The sequence below is a fragment of the Apiospora kogelbergensis genome (genome assembly GCF_038363985.1).
Source record: "Apiospora kogelbergensis strain CBS 113332 chromosome Unknown utg000009l_segment0_segment0, whole genome shotgun sequence".
NCBI lineage: Eukaryota > Fungi > Ascomycota > Sordariomycetes > Amphisphaeriales > Apiosporaceae > Apiospora > Apiospora kogelbergensis.
The window spans coordinates 46,300-66,048 of record NW_027117426.1 but is presented as its reverse complement, the minus strand read 5'-3'; the positions used below and the strand labels follow the sequence as shown (position 1 = coordinate 66,048).

The 19,749-nt window shown below is 59.3% G+C and overlaps 7 protein-coding genes across 7 annotated transcripts; 4 read left to right on the top strand and 3 right to left on the bottom strand.

Moving 5' to 3' along the window:
- Positions 1–2,694: 2,694 nt before the first annotated feature.
- Positions 2,695–4,323, top strand: PG998_013056 (L-ornithine 5-monooxygenase (L-ornithine N(5)-oxygenase); the record flags this gene model as incomplete). The annotated part of the gene is made up of 3 exons (XM_066879872.1): positions 2,695–3,530; positions 3,620–4,154; positions 4,222–4,323. The coding sequence occupies 3 exons, from the start codon at positions 2,695–2,697 to the stop codon at positions 4,321–4,323; spliced, it is 1,473 nt and encodes a 490-aa protein (XP_066724011.1).
- Positions 4,324–4,729: 406 nt separating this feature from the next.
- PG998_013055 (mitochondrial 37S ribosomal protein mS42) lies at positions 4,730–5,533 on the top strand (the record flags this gene model as incomplete). Its single annotated transcript, XM_066879871.1, has 1 exon — positions 4,730–5,533. One exon carries the CDS (start codon positions 4,730–4,732, stop codon positions 5,531–5,533), a length of 804 nt encoding a protein of 267 aa, XP_066724010.1.
- A 587-nt stretch (positions 5,534–6,120) lies between these two features.
- Positions 6,121–7,365, bottom strand: PG998_013054 (uncharacterized protein; the record flags this gene model as incomplete). The annotated part of the gene is made up of 1 exon (XM_066879870.1): positions 6,121–7,365. One exon carries the CDS (start codon positions 7,363–7,365, stop codon positions 6,121–6,123), a length of 1,245 nt encoding a protein of 414 aa, XP_066724009.1.
- Positions 7,366–7,881: 516 nt separating this feature from the next.
- PG998_013053 (uncharacterized protein) lies at positions 7,882–13,423 on the bottom strand (the record flags this gene model as incomplete). The annotated part of the gene is given in 7 exon segments (XM_066879869.1): positions 7,882–9,797; positions 9,854–9,996; positions 10,045–10,067; positions 10,117–11,738; positions 11,753–13,125; positions 13,224–13,270; positions 13,346–13,423. The coding sequence occupies 7 exon segments, from the start codon at positions 13,421–13,423 to the stop codon at positions 7,882–7,884; spliced, it is 5,202 nt and encodes a 1,733-aa protein (XP_066724008.1).
- Positions 13,424–13,883: 460 nt separating this feature from the next.
- Positions 13,884–14,735, top strand: PG998_013052 (uncharacterized protein; the record flags this gene model as incomplete). The annotated part of the gene is made up of 4 exons (XM_066879868.1): positions 13,884–13,956; positions 14,014–14,093; positions 14,170–14,428; positions 14,644–14,735. The coding sequence occupies 4 exons, from the start codon at positions 13,884–13,886 to the stop codon at positions 14,733–14,735; spliced, it is 504 nt and encodes a 167-aa protein (XP_066724007.1).
- Positions 14,736–14,955: 220 nt separating this feature from the next.
- Positions 14,956–16,092, top strand: PG998_013051 (uncharacterized protein; the record flags this gene model as incomplete). Its single annotated transcript, XM_066879867.1, has 2 exons — positions 14,956–15,022; positions 15,104–16,092. 2 exons carry the CDS (start codon positions 14,956–14,958, stop codon positions 16,090–16,092), a joined length of 1,056 nt encoding a protein of 351 aa, XP_066724006.1.
- A 427-nt stretch (positions 16,093–16,519) lies between these two features.
- PG998_013050 (uncharacterized protein) lies at positions 16,520–18,606 on the bottom strand (the record flags this gene model as incomplete). Its single annotated transcript, XM_066879866.1, has 3 exons — positions 16,520–16,623; positions 16,703–18,311; positions 18,376–18,606. 3 exons carry the CDS (start codon positions 18,604–18,606, stop codon positions 16,520–16,522), a joined length of 1,944 nt encoding a protein of 647 aa, XP_066724005.1.
- Positions 18,607–19,749: the final 1,143 nt, after the last annotated feature.

The window sequence follows — 19,749 nt, the reverse complement described above, 5'->3', positions numbered from 1 at the left end:
AGCCAGAGAGAGTCCATCTGGCTGCTCCGTCATGGTTGCCATGGGGTCGCTGTTTACTTACAAAACCGGGGTTAGAGGAAGGGGGCCTATCCGCATGGGAAGGGCTGGCAAACGAGCCGGATTAGGCAAGTGACGGATCTACACGTGGTCCTGATTGCCTACTGACTATCTGCATCGGCGGTAGAGGCAAGAATCCGGAAAGGTGCATATGACAGGCAAACTATATAGTAGGGTCAGCAACAACGGCGAAGCTCTGATTGGCTGCTCTTCATGCGAACCACTCCCTTAGACTTCTGGGCTTGCTGCAAACACCTGGTGTCACGACGGCCGAGCTTGATGATTGGCATAAAAGGTCCGGATGCGGAAATTCGGGGGTATTCTATGGGTAGTGGTACCAGGAGGATACAGCCAGACTCTTGGTGCGACTGGATGCAAACACCTCGTCGTGTGTGAATTGGATGGGAGTTGTCGTGCAGACTCAGGCCTCACGGTCAACCGGGCATACGGGAATACTGTAGTGAACAAGATCTGGTGGTGGTCTCGCACTCTTCTTGCTCCCCCTCAGTTCGCAGTGTTACCCGGCGGGGATTCCAGGCGTTGCCGGCTTGTGACTGGGCAAGCCCTCACCACCTCTTTTGCATTTCATCCCACACAGGATTAGTCACCTACAGCGTGGAATAGTCACAGCACCAAGTGGACCGAGTCATTATGATTGCATAATAGTTTTCTGTGCATCGAGAAACTGGCGATTACATCATTGACCCCCGGCCATGGCTCCCCAAAGCGAAAAGTTGCTGTTGGTGTTGTAGCGGCCCAAGTGGGGGACCCCCCAACCAGCAAATACCCTAACCGCAGCCAGCCACGCCAGCCCAGATGCCAACTGATGACGCCCACGACGACTTAATTATCATGGCTCTCTCTTGCTTCCCCCTCCAAGGCGCATGAATTAACTAATTGTTTGACGGCGTGAACCCTACGCGGGAAGGAAGAGAGACAGAGAGTTGTGACAGGCAAAACCCCCACTGGATTCCACGGGTTGCGTCGGTGTCGGAGTCTGGCAGTCGGGCAACGATGTCTCCGCCGCCCCCATTTCGCTGACTGGAATCGCCTGTTTTTTTTCTTTATCAGATCCGATCACGGCCGGGAGTTCCCAAATGTGTACATAATATCGGTGACGAAAAGAAGCCGGCGGGCTGGTTCTGGGTGTGTTGGATATTGAGGTAGGCTGTTACGGTGGCATTAGCATGAGCTATATTCCCCCTTCACCCCTACTAGTTCGCGAGCTGCCCCAAGGCCCCGGTTCGCCAAGACGGACAGCTCTTTCCTCGTCGGATCAAAGTAATCTTATCAGATGATCTGATAAAAATTTTCATCTCCATCGCCCAATCATGGCCTCCCGAGTGGGACGATCTCCCACTCCAGATCATACGGTCAGCTCCAGAACTCCTGTTGGCCGCCCAGGGTTTCGTCACCCAGGCCAAAGAAAAAAACAGAGAATGCTGAAGGGCCCTCCTCTAGCCCAGCGTCGGTCTCCAGCCTCCTGCATAAGCCCCAGCAATCGAGGCCATGAACCTGGCATCGTGTCGCTGAGGCCATGAGAAAAAAGTTTCACCATCACGTTAACTTGTCCCGACTCCCGCCCGGGCATCCACCCCGTCATGCCGCAAGGGATGCCTACTGCTGCAGATCCATCTTATCAGATCCGAAGATAACGCCGATGTCGCCAAACCACCCGTTCCTTTCCCTTGCCCACCCCGCCCCGATGTGCCCATGAACCCTCTGCCCCTGGGAACAACTACGAGTACGAGCAGTGCTAGCAGGAAACCACACTGGCCCCGACTCCATCTCGGTACTTGGTGCTGGGCAGGTAACGCGGAAAACAAGAATACCCCCCCACGGGCGTGACCAACCGTCGTGACATGTCGTGGTTTAGAAGACTCGGTCCTGTCGCATGTGATTGACTGCATTTCCCGCTGCTGGTGCTGGTTACGTGCTTCTCGTTAGGGTCTCGTTTGTCCCAGCCGGAGCTGCTGCCAGCGAGCATCATCTTTACCGGCAAGCGTCTGACGCTAAAATCGACCCCATCGACGTGCATCTTCGCGTACCCTCTCGGTAAATGTACCTTCGGAGTACTTGGGCCCCCTCCGCCCCTGACAGGCCCATCTAGGTATCTCCCTTTCCTTGGTTACTCGACCTGTGACCTCGGCGGATGTATATTGTAGGGAGGGACCTACGTCGAGCCCGACTGCAGGGACTGACCATGTCTGTCCAGGTGTCGACGATGCATACATATTACGGGCTCAGGGTTGGCAATCTCATTCGCGACCATCGCACTTAGACTGCCCATCTCGAGTGGAACAGAGACTCAACACCATTCCGCCGGAAAGCGCCTGGCTATTTATTTATGAGTCTTGACTCCCCGGCTCGAAATTGGTACCAAACTTGGATGGGTCCATTTCTTTTTCTTTCCCATCTCGACTGCCTCAGGATCGGCTCGACTATATAAGGTAGCTAGCGAGCTATATATGTGCAAAGGAACAGCCTTCCCTCTTCTCCCTCCCCAAGAAACAGACACTTCCCACATCCTACCTTGAAACCAACAGGTTCACAATACGCTCTCGAGCTCCCCGTGCACCACCTTCCCTTTGGAGACATTCCCCAAACGAGATACGTCCCCTCCTACCGTGTCTCGACATGTCGCCCAACAGCTTGGTCGGCAGCCACATTGACGGCCCACCGCCGCCGCCGGCCCTGTCCACGCACCTGCAAGCCACCGCCGCCGACGAGGTGCACGACCTGATCTGCGTGGGCTTCGGCCCGGCCAGTCTGGCCGTGGCCGTGGCGCTGCACGACTCGATGGCGAGCGGCGCCACGACGCGGCCGCCCAAGGTGCTGTTCCTGGAGAAGCAGCCGCGGTTCGCGTGGCACGCCGGCATGCTGCTGCCGGGCGCCAAGATGCAGATCTCGTTCATCAAGGACATGGCGACGCTGCGGGACCCGCGGTCGCACTTCACGTTCCTCAACTTCGTCCACGAGCAGCGCCGCCTGATTGACTTCATCAACCTCAACACCTTCCTGCCCGCCCGCGTCGAGTACGAGGAGTACCTGCGCTGGTGCGCCGGCCACTTCCGCCACGTCGTCCAGTACGGCCGCGAGGTGCAGTCGGTGACGCCCGTCGCCGCCGGCCGGCCTGGCGAGCCCGTGTCCGCGTTCGACGTCACCTCGGCCGACGCGAAGACGGGCTCGTCCACCACCTACCGCGCCAGGAACGTCATCATGGCCATCGGCGGCCAGCCCAGCATACCGCGGGGCCTCCCCGCCAACCACCCGCGCATCATCCACTCCTCGCAGTACGCGCACCTCGTCCCCAAGATCCTCACCCAGAGCGCCGCCCCCTACCGCGTGGCCGTCATCGGCGGCGGCCAGAGCGGCGCCGAGATTTTCAACAACATTCAGAAATTATACCCCAACTCGAGGACCCATCTCATCATGCGGTCCGAGTTTCTCAAACCCAGCGACGATTCACCCTTGTGAGTAGATCGTCTCCTTCTCCTCCCTCCCTCCCCCTCACTGCCTTTGTCTTGGACACCACCTCCTAACGAAATGATGATGATGACAGTGTGAATTCCATTTTCAACCCTGCCTTTATTGACGATTTATACCCCCGCACCGCCGACGGCCGCTCCGCCCTGCTCAAGGACGCGCGCAGCACCAACTACGGCGTGGTGCGCCTCGAGCTGATCGAGGCGCTGTACGAGCACATGTACGAGCAGCGGCGCGAGCTGGGCCCCGACGAGCGCCTCTGGCCGCACCGCATCCACGGCGCCACCGAGGTCACGGGCCTCGACAACAACGACGGCACCACCAACAGCGAGCAAGGCCCGCTGCGCCTGCGCGTCCGCTCGCTGCGCGACCAGGCCGACGACGTCCTCGACGTCGACCTCGTCATCGCGGCCACGGGCTACCAGCGCACGTCGCACCTGACCATGATGCAGAAGGTGGCGCCGCTGCTGCCGGGGCTGCAGGGCAAGCAGGGCCCCCTCACGGACCGCGACGTGCAGGTCGGCCGCGACTACGGCGTCCGCTTTGCGCCGGGCAAGGTGGCCAAGGGCTCCGGCATCTGGCTCCAGGGATGCAACGAGAAAACGCACGGGGTATGTCTGCGCCCGAACACAAACTTGGACTTGCTTGATCAAGATGCTAACTTTGAAACTCTTGCAGCTGAGCGACACGCTGCTCTCGGTTTTGGCCACTCGGTCAGGAGAGATTGTCGAATCCATCTTCGGAGGCGACAATGCAGGACTCGTGAAAGCCAAACTATAGAATCCTCACGATATGTACATGTAATTACTACAGCCAACATGACCACGGCCGCTAGGCCATGCATGACCTGGTCTATTATATAATACCAGAACCCAAACGAAGCAATAGTTTTCTTCTTGGCGATTGATGGCGTGTCTCCAGCTTCGATGGTTCACCCTAATGAGTGCCGGCCCGCCCGAACTCGACGGGCCGCCCGCGCTAAGAAAGGACCCCTGAATAATGACCCTGGACACCGCGCCTAGCCGTTAGAGCTCTGTCAGCAGCTTGTTTTGTCGCTATCCCATAGCTACCTACTCCTTAATTACTACCTCTAGTCCATGGAATACTGAGACACCATTTTGCACACACCACACCCGACTCTATCCACAGCATTTCCCAACCATCGACCGCGTATCCCGATCCGCCAATGGCGCCGCCCCCGGCCTCCTCCTCCTCCCGTAGCGCGTACTACCTCGCCGCCGTCCTCCCCCTCCTCCTGGGCGCCCTCCTCGTCTTCCTGCGCCCCGACCTCCTCTCCCCCAATGCCACGACGCCCTCGCCCTCGACGAGCGCCCCGGGCGCCGTCGCGGGCCCCTACGCCCTCCCCCGCCCTCCCCTACCCCTACGACGCGCTCGAGCCGCACTTCGACAAGGAGACCATGGAGATCCACCACCGCCGCCACCACCAGACCTACGTGACCAACCTGAACGCCGCCCTGTCCGCCCTCGCCGCCGACGAGCGCCCCGCCGACAACGTCGAGGACCTGCTCCGGAACCTGCACCAGGTCCCCGCCGCGCAGCGCACTGCCGTCCGCCACAGCGCCGGCGGCCACGCGAACCACGGCCTGTTCTGGCGCGGGCTGGCGCCGGACGGGACGGTCCTACCCGAGGGGCGCCGCTGCGCGCCGCCCTCGTCGCCGCGTTCGGCAGCGTCGACGCGTTCCGGGCGCGCTTCGAGCGCGCCGCCGCCTCCGTCTTCGGGTCGGGCTGGGCCTGGCTCGTCGTCTCGGACCAGGGCGCTCTGGAGATCGTCACGACGGCCAACCAGGACAGCCCGCTGATGGGCGTCGACGTCGCCGGCTGCGGCGGCACCCCCGTCCTCGGCCTCGACGTGTGGGAACACGCCTACTACCTCAAGTTCCAGAACCGACGGCCCGACTACATCAAGGCTTTCTGGAACGTCGTCAATTGGGATGAGGCTTGTCGACGATACGATGCCATTGCCAAGTAGTTGTCGGCAATTTCTAGGTAGATGCGGGTTTGTGTTAAAGAGCCATGAGCCTGTAAAAGAGATTACCAATTTGGGTCACGCTTGAATCGTGCTACGGGTCCATGAACAACATCTCAAGGTACTTGGATATTCAAATGGTATTATCGTTGGACCGCACAGGGTCCAACTTCCTACAATGAGCTGAGCTGAGCTGAGCTTGAGTGGAATCCCCACAAGGTCCCCCAACCGTATGGTACAGATATATGTTTGCTTTGTCTAGTTTTACACCGCACACTGCCAACTCCGAGGCCCCCGGGTCAAGGGCCCATAAGACGCCATGCTTCATGAAAGGTCTTGGGGCTGGAGAGCTTGACCGCTAACGAAATGACCCAATATGTTATGCAATGCATTCAACCAAAGGAGTAATTGTTTTTTTTGTTGGTCTTTTTGACCGCGCATCCTGTCCCGCCCGACGTACGCCGTACACCCATGGAAAACATGCCCTTAGTATGCCAATTTCTGTAAACGTGACTTCATCGACCAATGCGAGTCTGCCATGCCGGGCCCGTGGGGGTTCGAAGGCCCAACGCTGGTCTGGTTAGGTTCTCTCACTTTCGGTTGGCCGTGTTGTCGAACTCGTTGACCATGGAGTCGACCACGCTTCCGCGTCCTTGCCCGTCTTGAGACTGTGCCGAGCCGTCCTCCTTGGACTGAAGCTGGCCGGCGATCTTCTCGGCCATGGTGCGGTTCTGGGCCTCGCCCACCTTGCCGAACACGCTGAGGCCGGTGGCGATCATGCCCCCGATGTCGCCCACGTTGCCGGGCACGACGACGGCGGTGCTCTCGCGAGCGAGCTTGCCGAAGGCGTCGACGTACTTCTCCGCCACGCTCAGGCTGACAGCGCCGTGAGCCGAGGCGCCGCCCGTCGAGATGGAGTTGGCGATGGCGTCGATGCCCTTGGCGCTGGCATTGGCCTTGAGCAGGATGGCCTCGGCCTCGCCGTTGGCGCGGTTGATCTGCTCGGCGCGCAGGGCCTCGGAGGCCAGGATGACGCTCTGCTTCTTTCCCTCGGCGATGTTGATGGCGCTCTGGCGCTGGCCTTCGGACTCGAGGATCTCGGCGCGTTTGGAGCGCTCGGCCGTGACTTGTCGGTGCATGGCCTCGACGACGGCGGCCGGGGCGTGGATGTCGCGGATCTCGTAGCGCAGGCAGGTGACGCCCCAGGCCTGGGCGGCCTCGTTGATGGCGGCCGTGATGTTGGTGTTGAGGGCGGCGCGCTCCTTGAGCACGTGGTCGAGGCTCAGCTGGCCGATCTCGGACCGCATCGTCGTCTGGGCCAGCTGGCTGATGGCGTACTCGGCGTCCTCGACGCCGTACGAGGCCTTGTAGGCGTCGAAGACGCGCGTGTACAGCACGCCGTCCAGCTCGAGGGTGACGTTGTCGGCCGTGATGGCGCTCTGCGAGGGGATCTCGATGGCGACCTCCTTGAGGGACTTGACGTAGGCGATGCGGTCGAGGAAGGGCACGAGGATGGCGAGGCCGGGCTCGAGGATGCGGCTGTACTTGCCCATGCGCTCGACGATCCACGCCGTCTGCTGGGGCACGAAGCGGACGATGGTGTTGGCGGGCAAGGACGGGCGCTGGAAGTACGAGGGAGGCACGGAACCGCCAAACCCGCCCATGGAGCTTCCGCCGCCGAGCTGGGAGCCGGCGGGCAGAAGAGACTTGGTCGTGGACTGGAAGCTGCGGAGGAACTGGGTCGTGGTCAAGGCGGGTGTGGGCGTGACGAGACGGCTCGGGCGAGCGAGGCCATGCCGCATCACAGCCTTGTTGACTTGGCGTGCCAACGACATGGTGGGGAGAGGGGAAGGAACAGAAGCGTGAGGGGGACAAGAAGAGGCAGGGCAAAGAAGACAGACAAACGAACTCGCCTGGATTTGTGCGAGGGTGACGACGTGGATTTGTCGGGACTCGGGAGGCGGACTCGGGATGGAGAGGCAGATTCAGTCCGTCAGTCAGCTCGGTGACTTTGAAGATCAGAGAGGGCAGAAGCTCAATCCATTCAATTGAGCCAGCAGGTGCAAGGCAGGCCGCTAGCAGTACGTCAGTTGATTGGGTCAATTGCAATTGACGGGAAGGCGCTAACCTTAGCTGGGAACCTGTGGAAGCTGCTGTCTTGGCGGGGAAGAGCCGCCCGTTCTTTTGCCTAGAAGGAAAGCTTACACGAAAGCATCACTCAATGTTTACGGTAACAAGGTCATCAGATAGAAAAAATGAATTGTCCACGGGCGTGCCTTGTTGCAACTCATCTACAGCTCCTGCCAGGCCACATCTATTATGTATGCTCATCCACGTCTGTCTGTCTAACCCTACACCCCCAGCTCGCCCCCCACCACCTCCAACGCCCTCCCCAGCAGCCTCCCGACCCCGCCGTCGCCGCTGCCGCCCGCCACCCGCGCCGCGTCCACGACGAGCGGGTACAGCCGCAGCAGGTGCTTGCGCGCCTCGCTCTCGACGTTGCCGCAGTCCGGCATGGCCTCGCCCTCGCTGCGCAGCGCCACCAGCCGCTCCAGCACCCGCCCGAGCTCCTTGCGCTGCGACAGCGGCTGCGGCATGCGCCCGCGCAGCGGCTGGTCCGCGATGTACGCCCGCAGCGTCAGCGCCGCCCGCAGGATCAGGTACGGCGCCGCCGTCCGCGCCAGCCGCACGTGCAGCGAGTGCGGCGCCTCCGCTCCTCCCGTCGCCTTCGCCGACGCGAACGACGAGGCCGTCCCGGCTGGCGGCGGGAACCCGGGCGTCGGGGGCTGCACCGTGATCTGCGGCGTTAAGGCCTCGTCGCGGCTCGCGACCAGCGAGAAGAGCTCGTCCAGGCACACGTAGGCCATTCTTTGCCGGTAGGTGGGTGTCGCGTCCACCGTACGTCCGGACCGCGGCTTGTAGACGGTGGCCAGACCATGGCCTTCGGCCTGGTTGCCGTAGATAATTCTAGATTCCGCAGGGGCCGGTGCATGTATGATGGATATTCGAAACAGTGACTCGGCATACATTTTCCGTGTCATATCGGGCACCACCTCGGCGCCCATCCACGGGATAATCAGCTCTCGCAGTCTGTTGAAGGAAGAAATGTCAAATTCTTCATCCTCCCCTAAATTGATACGTTCGGCCGGCACGTCGCAGTCGGCACTGGTGATGCCGTTGCCTATCGTCACGATCATGCGCCAGATGTCCTGCAGCATAGCCCTCGGCAGGCTCAAGTTGCCGAGGGGCTGCATGGCCGCCCCGAGAATGGTCAATACCGACATGGTGGCCTGCTTCCATGGCTGCACCGACTTGGTCATGGTCGTGAATTGGTACTTAAGGACAATGGGTTTCGAAAGCGCCGTCAATGCCGCCAGCAAAGCACCGCTGCTGTATATGTCCAAGTCCGACGCGTGCCCGACAAGGAAAGACTCCAACATCAACATGCTCGCCTTCGACATGGCCACGTAGGTGCGTTTCTGCGTCGTGCGCTGCTGGGTCCCGACGCTTTCCTCAAAGGCCAACGAGACAAACTCGGCTGCCTGTTTGACCAGGGCAGACGGGACCCCGGCTATGTCTGTCCTCAACATCTTCAGCACCTCGAGGATTTGGCCCTGCAGAGGCGTCACGTATTCGATGTCGGCCACAAACGACCCTGGCGATGCCTGCTGCATGGCCTCCCGGAGAAGCGTCAACATCCGGTCAACCCGCTCCAGCGCCAAGTCCGACTGGATCAGGCGGTAGACGTCGCGCAGGGCCGCTACATAGGCTAGCAGGCAGTTTTGGTTGTCGAGGGCCTTGGACTTCCCCGACGGCTTGGAGACGGGTATGCCGCGGGCCCACAGGTCCCACGCCAGGTCGATGGTCGTCTTGTTGAAGTTCTGCTTGGCGCCGTTCTCGCTCTGCGACAGGATGCGGGTCAAGGCCTTGAAGGTGGCCGTGTTGATCTCCAGAACCTGGAAGTCGAGCAGAGAGGCAAAGTGCCCCAGCAGTTGTTGCCAGTACGAGTTGAACGTCGGATGGACCGTTAGGACATCCAGGTAATTGGCGAGTAACCCCGAAATACCATTGATCACCACGACGGCCGTGTCGTGCCATTCCTCTCGGTCTTCCTCTTCCACCCTTTCTTGCTCGCTCACAGTGCCAAGCTGTTCTTCGATGGAGGAGAGAAGCCGGAATATGACCGACTTGATGCATATTGCCCACCCCTCAGGGCTCAGTCGATCGCCATAGGCGTCGAATATCCGTAGCAGAGTGTGCGTCGCGCCTGGTGAAAAGTCAGTATGTATTAGTCTTTCAACTTGCGTTGGATACGATACGCACTGTTCCTGAGTTCCAGCCGGTCATCGGCAGAAACATTGGTCAATCGTAATAGCAACAGCATCCACAGCGCAGCGTCTGAAGATGGGTCTTGCGAGTCTGCCGCCTTCGCCACCAACGAGTTATCGTCGGCGCTCCCGATCAGGCTATCGGTGATGGGCAATGATTTGTTTTTTCCGGATAGAAAATCCGACAGAACCCAGAAAAAGGTCACAGTCTGCGATTGTCAGTTTCAGTATGGCCCAGGCTGTGTGGGGGAGTCCTACCGTAAGTGCGATGTTTAGGTCGTCATCTTGAGAGCAGAACTTATACAGATTATCGACGAGAAGAAGAAAACAGGAGTTGGGAAGGGAAGACAAGAAATCGGAGCAAATAAGCTGAAGGGAACTGAATGACGACCGAATCAGCTTGCTCGAACGGGTGAGAACCACCGTAGACTGTAGCTCGGCGCTCTTGTTGGTGTCATCGGCGAATCGCTTCTTGATAAAGATGCTGCCAATGATCTCAAAAGTGACATCCCAACCACTGATGAGAGTCTCGCCACTGTCATCCAGCAAACTCTTCAACCCTTCCAGTAGAACTTTGTGGATGTCCACGTCGGTGGCATAATTGGCGATGGACGAAGCACGCTCTTGCTTTTGCAGCGGTAAGAGTGAGTCTCGCAACGCCTCTAGTAGCCTCTGTTGAACTTTGCCCCGGACTTCATCGCCGAGGCCTGCCGCAACCTTGGCGGCGTTGAGGACGAGATCGACGAGGATGTCAGCTGCGCGCCTGCGGACCTGGGGGGACGACGGGGCTGAACTGAGCATGTTGACGAGTTCCGAGGTGAAACGAGTCCAGCCTGAAAGCTCCGGGCTGTACGCAAGCAGTCTATCAATGTTGATGTTCGCTACATCGCCCAGCTTAGCCAATGCGAACTGGTCCTCGATGTTGGGGCTCACAGCAGATTGCGTCGAGATGCTGAGCATGCGTCGGTGCTGGCCGGTTGGCGTCCGTAATCCCTGCGCCGGGGGCGTCAGGGCTTGCGAGGGCGGCGAGCTGGGTCGACTCGACGGCTCCGAAACATCGTCGGGCTGCCTGGCCAGTAGATTGCATATGCCATCGACGACCTCGAGGAACGCCTCGTTCGGGAAGTCGACGGTGCTTTCCAGTAGCCGCGTACCAGCCGTCTTGACTTGCTTCACCTCGGTGCCAAAATTGGCCAGCAATAAGTTGGCTTCACCTTCTGCCCTGGAATCCTGGCCTTTCGTAGCTATGGGCGTCCGGCCGGCGATCTCGCCAGTCGAAAACAGGATGAAGTCGGCCTGCTGCATCGTTTCTAGCACGATCCTCCACGAGGAGCCTAGCGTTGGCCCAAGTGCGATGCCGAGGTTGAGAAGAGCACGCAGACAAAGAAGGTTTCGGGTGTTGAGCGTTTGTGGTATCGAGTTGGCATCAATCGAGGCCTGTCTCTGCCGCTCACCGGCTGCGCCCACTGGCGTGACCAGATTCTCGACGCTCAAAAGCCCTCGCGCGTTTCCGAGGATGGAGTTGGGCGCCTCGATCGCGGGCGTGGACACGGTCGGCTTGGAGGAGCCGGCACCGGTGCAAGCCGTGAAGACATTCGGTGGAACGGCAGCTTTCCCAAGAGTGGTGAGAAAGGCATCGCGCGGCGTGGCAAGTTGCAACAACCCGGCGACATGCGCAAACTTCTGGAAAGCCCGTACAAGGCCGTGGTAATACTCGGAATCCAGTGCTGCATAGAGGAAGGTAGAGCAAGTGGCCAGAATCGCCGGCCAGCATTCATCCACCATCTTGGCGCAGATTTGCACTTCCTGGTGCAGTGGGTGGTCCTTCAGAGCAAGTGGGTTAACAGGAACCGGGTTTCTCTTGAAAGAGCCCGATCGCTCTAGGGAATTTGACGTAGCAACCCTGTCCAGATTTGTTTTGGGGGGTCTCCCTCTTCTTCGGGCATGGTTGCCGGCGAGCTTCTCTCAGTATCCGCAGTCTTTGGTCGTCTGCGGGAACGGCCCTCTCCAGGGACGGTGAGTGGTAGGATGAACTTGGCCAGGCCCTCAGAGAGAGAGGTAATACAAGACAGGGTCAATGCATACACATATGACTCGGGGATCGACGGAGGGTCGGTCTTGTCTAGTTGATCGATACAAGGCACCCGCATCGTACTGAAATGGGAGCTGATGCCGGTATTGGAGCCGTCGCTGGCCGAGCCGCTGATGATACCCGTCACGCCACTTGCTTCCAGCATCGCCTGGTCAGTCGAGCTACCGAGGCTGGCATAGGGGTTTGCCACCGGTATGGTAGACTGATGACCGAGGCCGATGACGGCAGGCTTCTCGGTGCTTATCCGAACAAAGGCGGCAGTGAGATCTTTGAGGGTGTTCTTCTGTCCGTCGGTGCCATCGTAGAGCATGTATATCCTCCGAAGCAGGCCGGGCTCGCCAAAGATGCCGCGAAAGACCTCCATGCACAAAGCCCTGCGCCACAGAGCTGTGTCTTGATCCAGCAGGTGGGTCAGGATCTCGAGTGCTTCGCCGCCTTCACTATGCAACGTGTTCAAGTGCCTCCGGAGCAGGGTGTACAGTATGCGGACCAGTCTCACCGAAGTGGCAAAGTTGGTCTTGCTGGAGAGAGCGCTGATGAGAAATGGCATAACCCTGATACGGAGTACGTGCGCCTGCTCGGGATGTGTGGAGAAGATGGTGGCATGGTTGGTCAGAACGGATTCTATCAGCTCCAGACCGAACGTCTGCGGCAGCCCCGTGAAGCGAAGATACTCGGGCCTCTGGTTTTCCGTCATGAGACAGATGTCGTTGAAGATTCGGTAGGCGTCCATGGCGGCGGATGGCAGCTGCACGGTGCCATCTTGGGTGGGCGCTTCTCCCACATAGCTGGCGTCGGCGGCGGACCTATCCTCGGCCACGACCTTGTCAAAGACAGAGACGACCAGCTGTTGCAGTGTGGCAGCCGAGGTGTTGTTGACAATGGCATTCTTGCTGGACTGGAGGATGAAGCAGATGTTGAGGGCGGTGATGAGCAAGTCGCCTTTGATATCGATGGCGTAATTCTGCAACAGAGTCGGTAGTGCTTGTAAGATCTTGAGCTGTACGTCAAGGCCTGCAGACGTGGCCTCGCGCAAGGCTTCCAGAACCGGACTCAGCTTGGAGCGCGGTAAGGCACTGCTCATAATCAGCCTCAGGAGGCATACAATGGCAATGCCCGTGAACTTTGCATTTTTGCTGCCACAGGCAATGATGAAAGGGTTCACAAAATTGACCCTTTGAACCAGTTCTGCGAAGTTGTTAGTATGGGTGCACGCCGGGCCAAGAGGATGAGGGTAGGAGAGAGCGCATCCGTACCAGCCGCAACTTGAGACTCATTCCCCCGGATGCCCTTGAGCTCCTCGAGGGATCTTTCAGCAGCCTGGATAGTAAAGGTGGTCAGTTGAAAAAGAAGCGAGAAGCAAGAATGGCGGCAAAAGGGGAGAAGGAAACTCACCTGACGGAGATCATTGTGTTTCCGCTTGCTCTCCTGGACTAAGTTGGTGAGCTCGGAGGCAAGGAGCTGCGTGGTCATTTTGCATGCCTTGTCGGTGCCGACTCCATCAAGCGGAGGCCAGAGGAGACCACCAAGCAGTTTGACCGACGTGGAAATGGAAAGAAAAAGGGTATCAATGTAAGCTGTCTTCGGATGTAGCCAGATTCCCTGTGCTGCTGGCGGTTCCCTCAGTGGCTAATGTTGTCTCACCCTCCCACAGTGGATGTGGATTACCTAAGGCAGCTGTTTAGGGAGGTTGCAGTGCGTCGAGTAAAGTAACCCCGCCATGGGCCACGGGCCAACGCCTTGGACAAGAATAGAAGCCCCTCCTTCAGACTGCAGACAGCACCGACAGAGGTCACTTCCTAGCCGGTGATTGACTGATCTTGATCGCCTCCATTGTCGACCTTCCACTTCGTTTTCGATCCCGACTCACAGGCTAGCCGAGCCGCGCTTTCCTTCCGACCCGACACGACTCTTTCACACCGACAACGACAATATGGGCGCCAAGATTCCTCGCAACTTCCGCCTCCTGGAGGAGCTGGAGAAGGGCGAGAAGGGCCTCGGCACTGGTGGGTTACGGCTGGCCTCGCGATACCCGGGAGGACATCTGCTGATCTAATGCGCAGAGGCTTGCAGCTTTGGCCTGGCTGATTCGTCCGACATGTTGATGTCGGACTGGAACGGTACCATTCTGGGACCTCCCCATGTACGTGTCGCCGCAGCGCTGACTCCTGCCCGGCTTCGCATTCCACTCGGCTGACCACGATCCTCCCTGACCACAGAGCGTATTCGAGAACCGCATCTACGGCCTCAAGATGCACTGCGGCGAGCAATACCCCGACCAGCCGCCCACCATCCAGTTCATCCACAAGATCATCCTGCCCTGCGTCGAGGAGTCCGACGGCAAGGTCAACCCCACAAAGCTGCCCTGCCTGGCCAACTGGAAGCGCGAAAACACCATGGAAACCATCCTGATCGAGCTGCGCCGCTTCATGGCGAGCAGCCAGTGCAAGAAGATACCTCAGCCCCCGAGGGCACCACGTACAACTAAGCTGGGCGGGCGGGTTGGAAACTACACGTGTTTGGAATCGTCCATCGTAGTCGAGGAATTACAAAGGCACCCGGCTGTGGTCCGTCCATCCATCCATTTACCCCTCTATACATGGATGGCTCCCTTTTCGGGAGCGAGGGACGATACTGCGCCGGCAATGGTGTCTTGACATCATTGTTTTAGATCTTGTTTCTACTCGGCCTAGGCTATACCAGCGACATAACAGCTGGCGACAAGGTGATCTGGACAGCATTCATCGTCATAGCAGAGGTGTTTGGCAAGGAAGGTCACAGCTGATCGATTGAATCCAAGTGCTGATATTCATGCACATGTTTGTTTGCCTACAAAGTGATGTCCACACGTGATCATTTGATTTGCGGAACGGTTCCGCAGACACTTCCAATTTTCCATGTGCCAAATCTCTAGTCCTCCAAGCTCCAGTCCTCTCGATCCGACCTGGCCACCGGTAGATTCAATTGCATGCCACTCCTCGACTCGCCCACCTCTCGAATCTCCAATGCCGGTCAAATGGAATCCGAGTAGTCACTTCGTCCCGGCGCGGAATTCGCGCCATCGCACCGCCTGTAAATAAATCTTCCTTCTTCTTGACCCCGCGGTTCGCCTGTTTCCCCCTCAAACCACTAAACAAAACCCCATCATCCCAGGCCTGGCCCTCTACAAAGCCCTCCTCACCGTCGCGCCCAAGGTCCGCCTGCCCCCCGACTTAGTGACGGCCTTCGGCCCGCGACGCCACCCCATCGTTCACCATGTCCGCGCCGCCTTCCGCCGCAACCGCGCCGACACCTCGCCCCGCCTCGTCTACCCGGCCCTGCAGGCCGGCTACCGCCTGCTAGCCCTCCTGTCCCGCACCACGACGACCCCGGCGACCGACGAGTCCCCGTCCCCGCCCCCGTCCCCCGAGCACGCCGCCGTCGAGGCCTTCCTGCGCGCGCGGCTGGCGGAGCGCGACAAGAGCAAGGCCAGCCAGGCCCTCCACCCGCCCAACAGCCGCAACCCGCCCCGGCCGGCCAGGGAGCCCCGCCCCGGCACGCGGCCGCTCCTCGTCAAGACCTCGCCCGACCCGACGCCCGAGAACCCGTTCCCCAAGCCCAAGTACGCCGTCGCCCACCGGCCCCTGCCCCTGGCCGAGCTGGGCGGCACGGGGCGCCGCCAGGTCCCGCGCCTGGAGATGGCCATGGACTTCCCGTTCCTGCGCTTCACCAAGCCCCAGCCCGGCGTGCTGTCGCGCGTCCTGCACACCAAGCTCAAGAAGCGCGTCGAGCGGCAGGCGACGTGGACGCGCATGAAAGACGAAGACGTCCTCGACGCCCAGGAGGAGGACAGCTGGGAGCAAGAGGTGGCCAAACTACAAAGGGCCGAAAAGCAGCCCCGGCGAGACGGCACGGCTGGCGACAACGACGGCATGTATGCCGCCACAATTCGGGACCACGGCATGGGATACATTCGCGACATGTTGACCAAGGAGCGCGAGGATTCTGTGGCCAGGGCCGACGCAATGCGCGACTTGATCAAGGCCGAAACCGCGCTGCAGCTAAAGGAGAAAGAGGAGCGCCGGCTCGAACGGCTGAGAAAGTGGACGGCGAAAATGGAGGACAGGCAGGGGGCAATGCCGGTGCAAAGGCCTCGCCGGTGAAATCTCGCGCTGCCACCAAGGGCGGCTTGGGCGCAAAGTTCCGCTCAATCCTTTAGCAATGTGACCTAGGTACAATGGGCTGAAGTCATGCAATGCCGTCACTGGCGCTCTTATGCAAACCCATCTTGTGCTCTATTGTGTATGTAGGATAGGAGAAAGAACCAGAGGATATATACCGTATATATACCAGCAGCGCCACACTCTCAGCTTCCTATTCCTTGATCTGGCCCCGTCTCCTGATTTTCTACAGCGAAGTATGGTAACCATACTGCCGGTCGTCCCCAGATGTGTTCGAACTCCAAAACTCCGTCGCCAAAGCACGTAGAAAGATGACAAAAAGAAGAATAGAAAGAACGTGCTTTTCGAAGACTGTCGTCGGCAAGTACACGCGATGACTTGACCGCGGCAATCACATCAGTCTCAAATGTCAAGCCGGGCTGGGGTCTGTGACACTAGCCCAAAAGGCCAAGTCCACATCTTTGGGGCGAATGCCGGGGCTGCGTCCCAGACAGGTCATCTTAATGAGCAACTCTATGATATTGTCCCAAGTCAGTGATGGAACGACGAAGAAGGAAGTCAGAAGGCAAAACCTCGAGTCAGGGGTACTCACGATGCAGGAACTGATCCACGTCGATTCGCAAAACTCTTCTGGAAGCACTGGGATGCCCTTGTGCCGTCGTATTGCTGGAATAGCTCGATCCGCCCATTCCCACAGAAACCCCAAGCGCATTGGAGGCCGGGAAGGGATGAGTAGGGAATACCGGCAAAGTGGAAGGGGCGGCAGCGCCCATAGGCGGAAAGTGGCCTGCAGAACTGTGGCCTTGTGGCCAAAATGGCACACTATCAGTGTTTGTCGTCGCCGACATGACATCGGGGCGAGATGAGGGACCAGCAAACCGCCCTGGTCCCATCATGGTCATGACTGTGCTTTCACCCGTACTTGCACTGGTGCCGGTGCCCGCGGCTTCACTAGACATCGTGCTGCAAGGCGTAGGTCGGCCCGCGAACTGTGGTCTGTCGTCTTCGCCCTGGGCATGCGACGGGGGATCCCCGAAAGCGCCGTTTTCGAGCTCGACGACATGGTGATCCACGGCGGGCGGGATCTCGACCCCGTTGTGCATCAGGTAGATCTGCACCTCGTCCGGGTCCCAGAACTGCCCATCGAAGCCCGGCAGATTGATCTCTCCCCGAGATTCACGAGGGTTTCCCTTATCTTGCCCACGCGAGGGTCCATGGGGCCCATGGTGAACGGATAATCGTCCTTGGGCCGGGCGGGCAAGCCGCGCGAAACGGGCGACATGTGCTCGCCACGCTCGGTGGCCGGAAAATGCGTGCCCATGCCCCCGAGGTGCTGGAAGGGGATACTCCTGGTGGAACAGAGACTCTCGTTCGGACCGGGTGAGAAGACCGAGGGTCCGTTCTCGAATTTGCTCCAGGGTCTCGAACAGCCGGGCAAAGCCGAAGACTCGCAGAACCGTCTCCGAGGGCGGGTTCTTCATGGTGACAAGATGTGCGGCACGCTGCAGGGCGGATCGGTGAAGGCGACGTGCGAATGACGGCTCCTGGTAGGCAAGGGTGCTGGGGCTCGGGAGTGAGGCCCACGGCGATGGCGCCCAAGAGCTCATGCCGTAGGATGGGTCAAACGATAACTGCGGTGCGAAGCTCGCGTTCTGCGACGTTGGTTGAGCGATGATCTCGTAGCCGGTTGGTCCTGGCGGGTGGGAGCCGGGACCGCCATAGAGGGTCGGGTAGAGCGGCGGGGCTCGTGGAGCGTCGGCCTCGCCGACAGGCTCATGGCTGACCATGACGCCGGCCCAAAGCGGCTGGGTGGAATCGGGCTTCACAGAGGCCTGGCTGACCGAGCTGCCACTGCTGTTGACGTTCTCGCTGGAGCTGACAGAGGGCTCGGACTGCTGGCGCTGGTCGGACGGCAGCTGCATGTCTTCGTTCCCGCCGTCGGGCGAAAAGCTATCATAGTCGTCGTAGACGTCGTTGGATTTGGAAGCTAGGGCCTCTAATCTCAGAAGTCGGCGTCCCAGCTCTGACTTGGCATCTAAGAGACCGTTGCTGGCAGCATAGTTCAGGACATCCTGGTAGGCTTGGGTCATCTGGCCGTTGGTGGCCTTGAGGCTCTCGACCTCTCTCTCCAAGTTGGTGATGGCGCTCTCCTTCCGATCACGGTAGGCTCTCTGGGCGAGCCGGATCTGAGTACGACGACGCTGGTCGAAAGTCAGTACACAAGCAAGCAGCACTGAGGCCTGAACATGGGAATGAAGGGGGTACACCTGCCTCTTGAGGAGTCTGGTCGGTGGTGTCTAGTCGGGGCCGACCCCGAGCACGTTTCTTCTCCTCATCGGGCTCGTCCTGGTCGACCGACGGCTGCTTCCGGGCCCTCTTCCCGGGGGCCCTCTTGGTGGCGGTGGCGGGCCCATGGCTGGCAGCTCGTTGGGCGCGAAGCCCGTCGTCGTACCGTTCCGCACTGAGGATGGCCAGATCCGGGCCCATGACGCGCATCGTGGTGCCAAGATGGCCGGTTGCGTAACGAATGTCTCTGTCACACCCGGCTTGCTCCTCCTCAATGTGGGGTAGCCGGTGGACACGGTGGGAAATCCGGGGAAAAACGTGGAGTTCTCCTCTGGCCAAGGGCGGGGCTCGCGACCCTCGCTGTAGACGTACGCACGTATGTACGTGTACTGGGTGAGAAGAATATATGTCGGGAGCTGCCGAGACGCGGTTTGGACTGAGACAACAATCGGATGATGGCTAGAGGGCGGTCCAGGGTGGGATACAGTCGCAAGCCATGCAACGCTCGTTCATACTGCGACGCGGGACGGATGCCAACACTCTAGCAGCGCAGCATGCCGAAGAGGTTATCGTCGCAAGTGTCGAAGAAAGAAGATTGGCGAGTGATTAGTAATGGATGGCGGCGAGACTGGACGACGGCGGGGTTTTGGATTGAATTGGGTTTTGGGTTTGCAATTGGATTTGGCGTGTCCGACCCTGCATGAAGGAATCTGACTTGGCCAGCCTTGTTTCCTGTTTTCTGTTTTCCCGAGAACCCAAGTCCAGACCTGGCTTCTTTGCTTTTTACGGCCTGTTAGTAATACTTACATACACCAGCTATTCTCCCTACGATGCAAGGGGGTGCAGCAGGGGTGACACTGGCAGGCATTGACACAAACACCAGAAACGAATGTCGAGCAGCTAGGCAGTGACAAGCCACACCCTGCCTGCCTGTTCCTTTCCTGTATCACTAATCAAGCAACCCGGCACCCGTCCATCGCTGATTGGTCGGTCTATTCTGTAAGCTTGTGCAGCATAGCAAATGCTTGTCATTTCTCGCTCGATGCTTCTGTCGCTATTGTCAAGTTCAACTATGACCCTAAGCTCCATGCCGTATCCCCGACCTCGAAATCTTTTGATATCTGTAGATGGAACCCAACACAGTAGCCCGACAGAGCGCAGTAGATAACAACCCGTGAGCTTGGTCGCAACGGGCAGCGCCGTGGTTGCATCAATGATCTGAACCCCGCATCCCAGGGGTGGAGGCCGGAAACGGCACCCCCGAGCCGTAGCCGACGGGACAACACAGGATCGGTGTGCTCCTTTCTCCATCACATTGCACAGACTCACTCACGAGAACATACTCATTGCAAG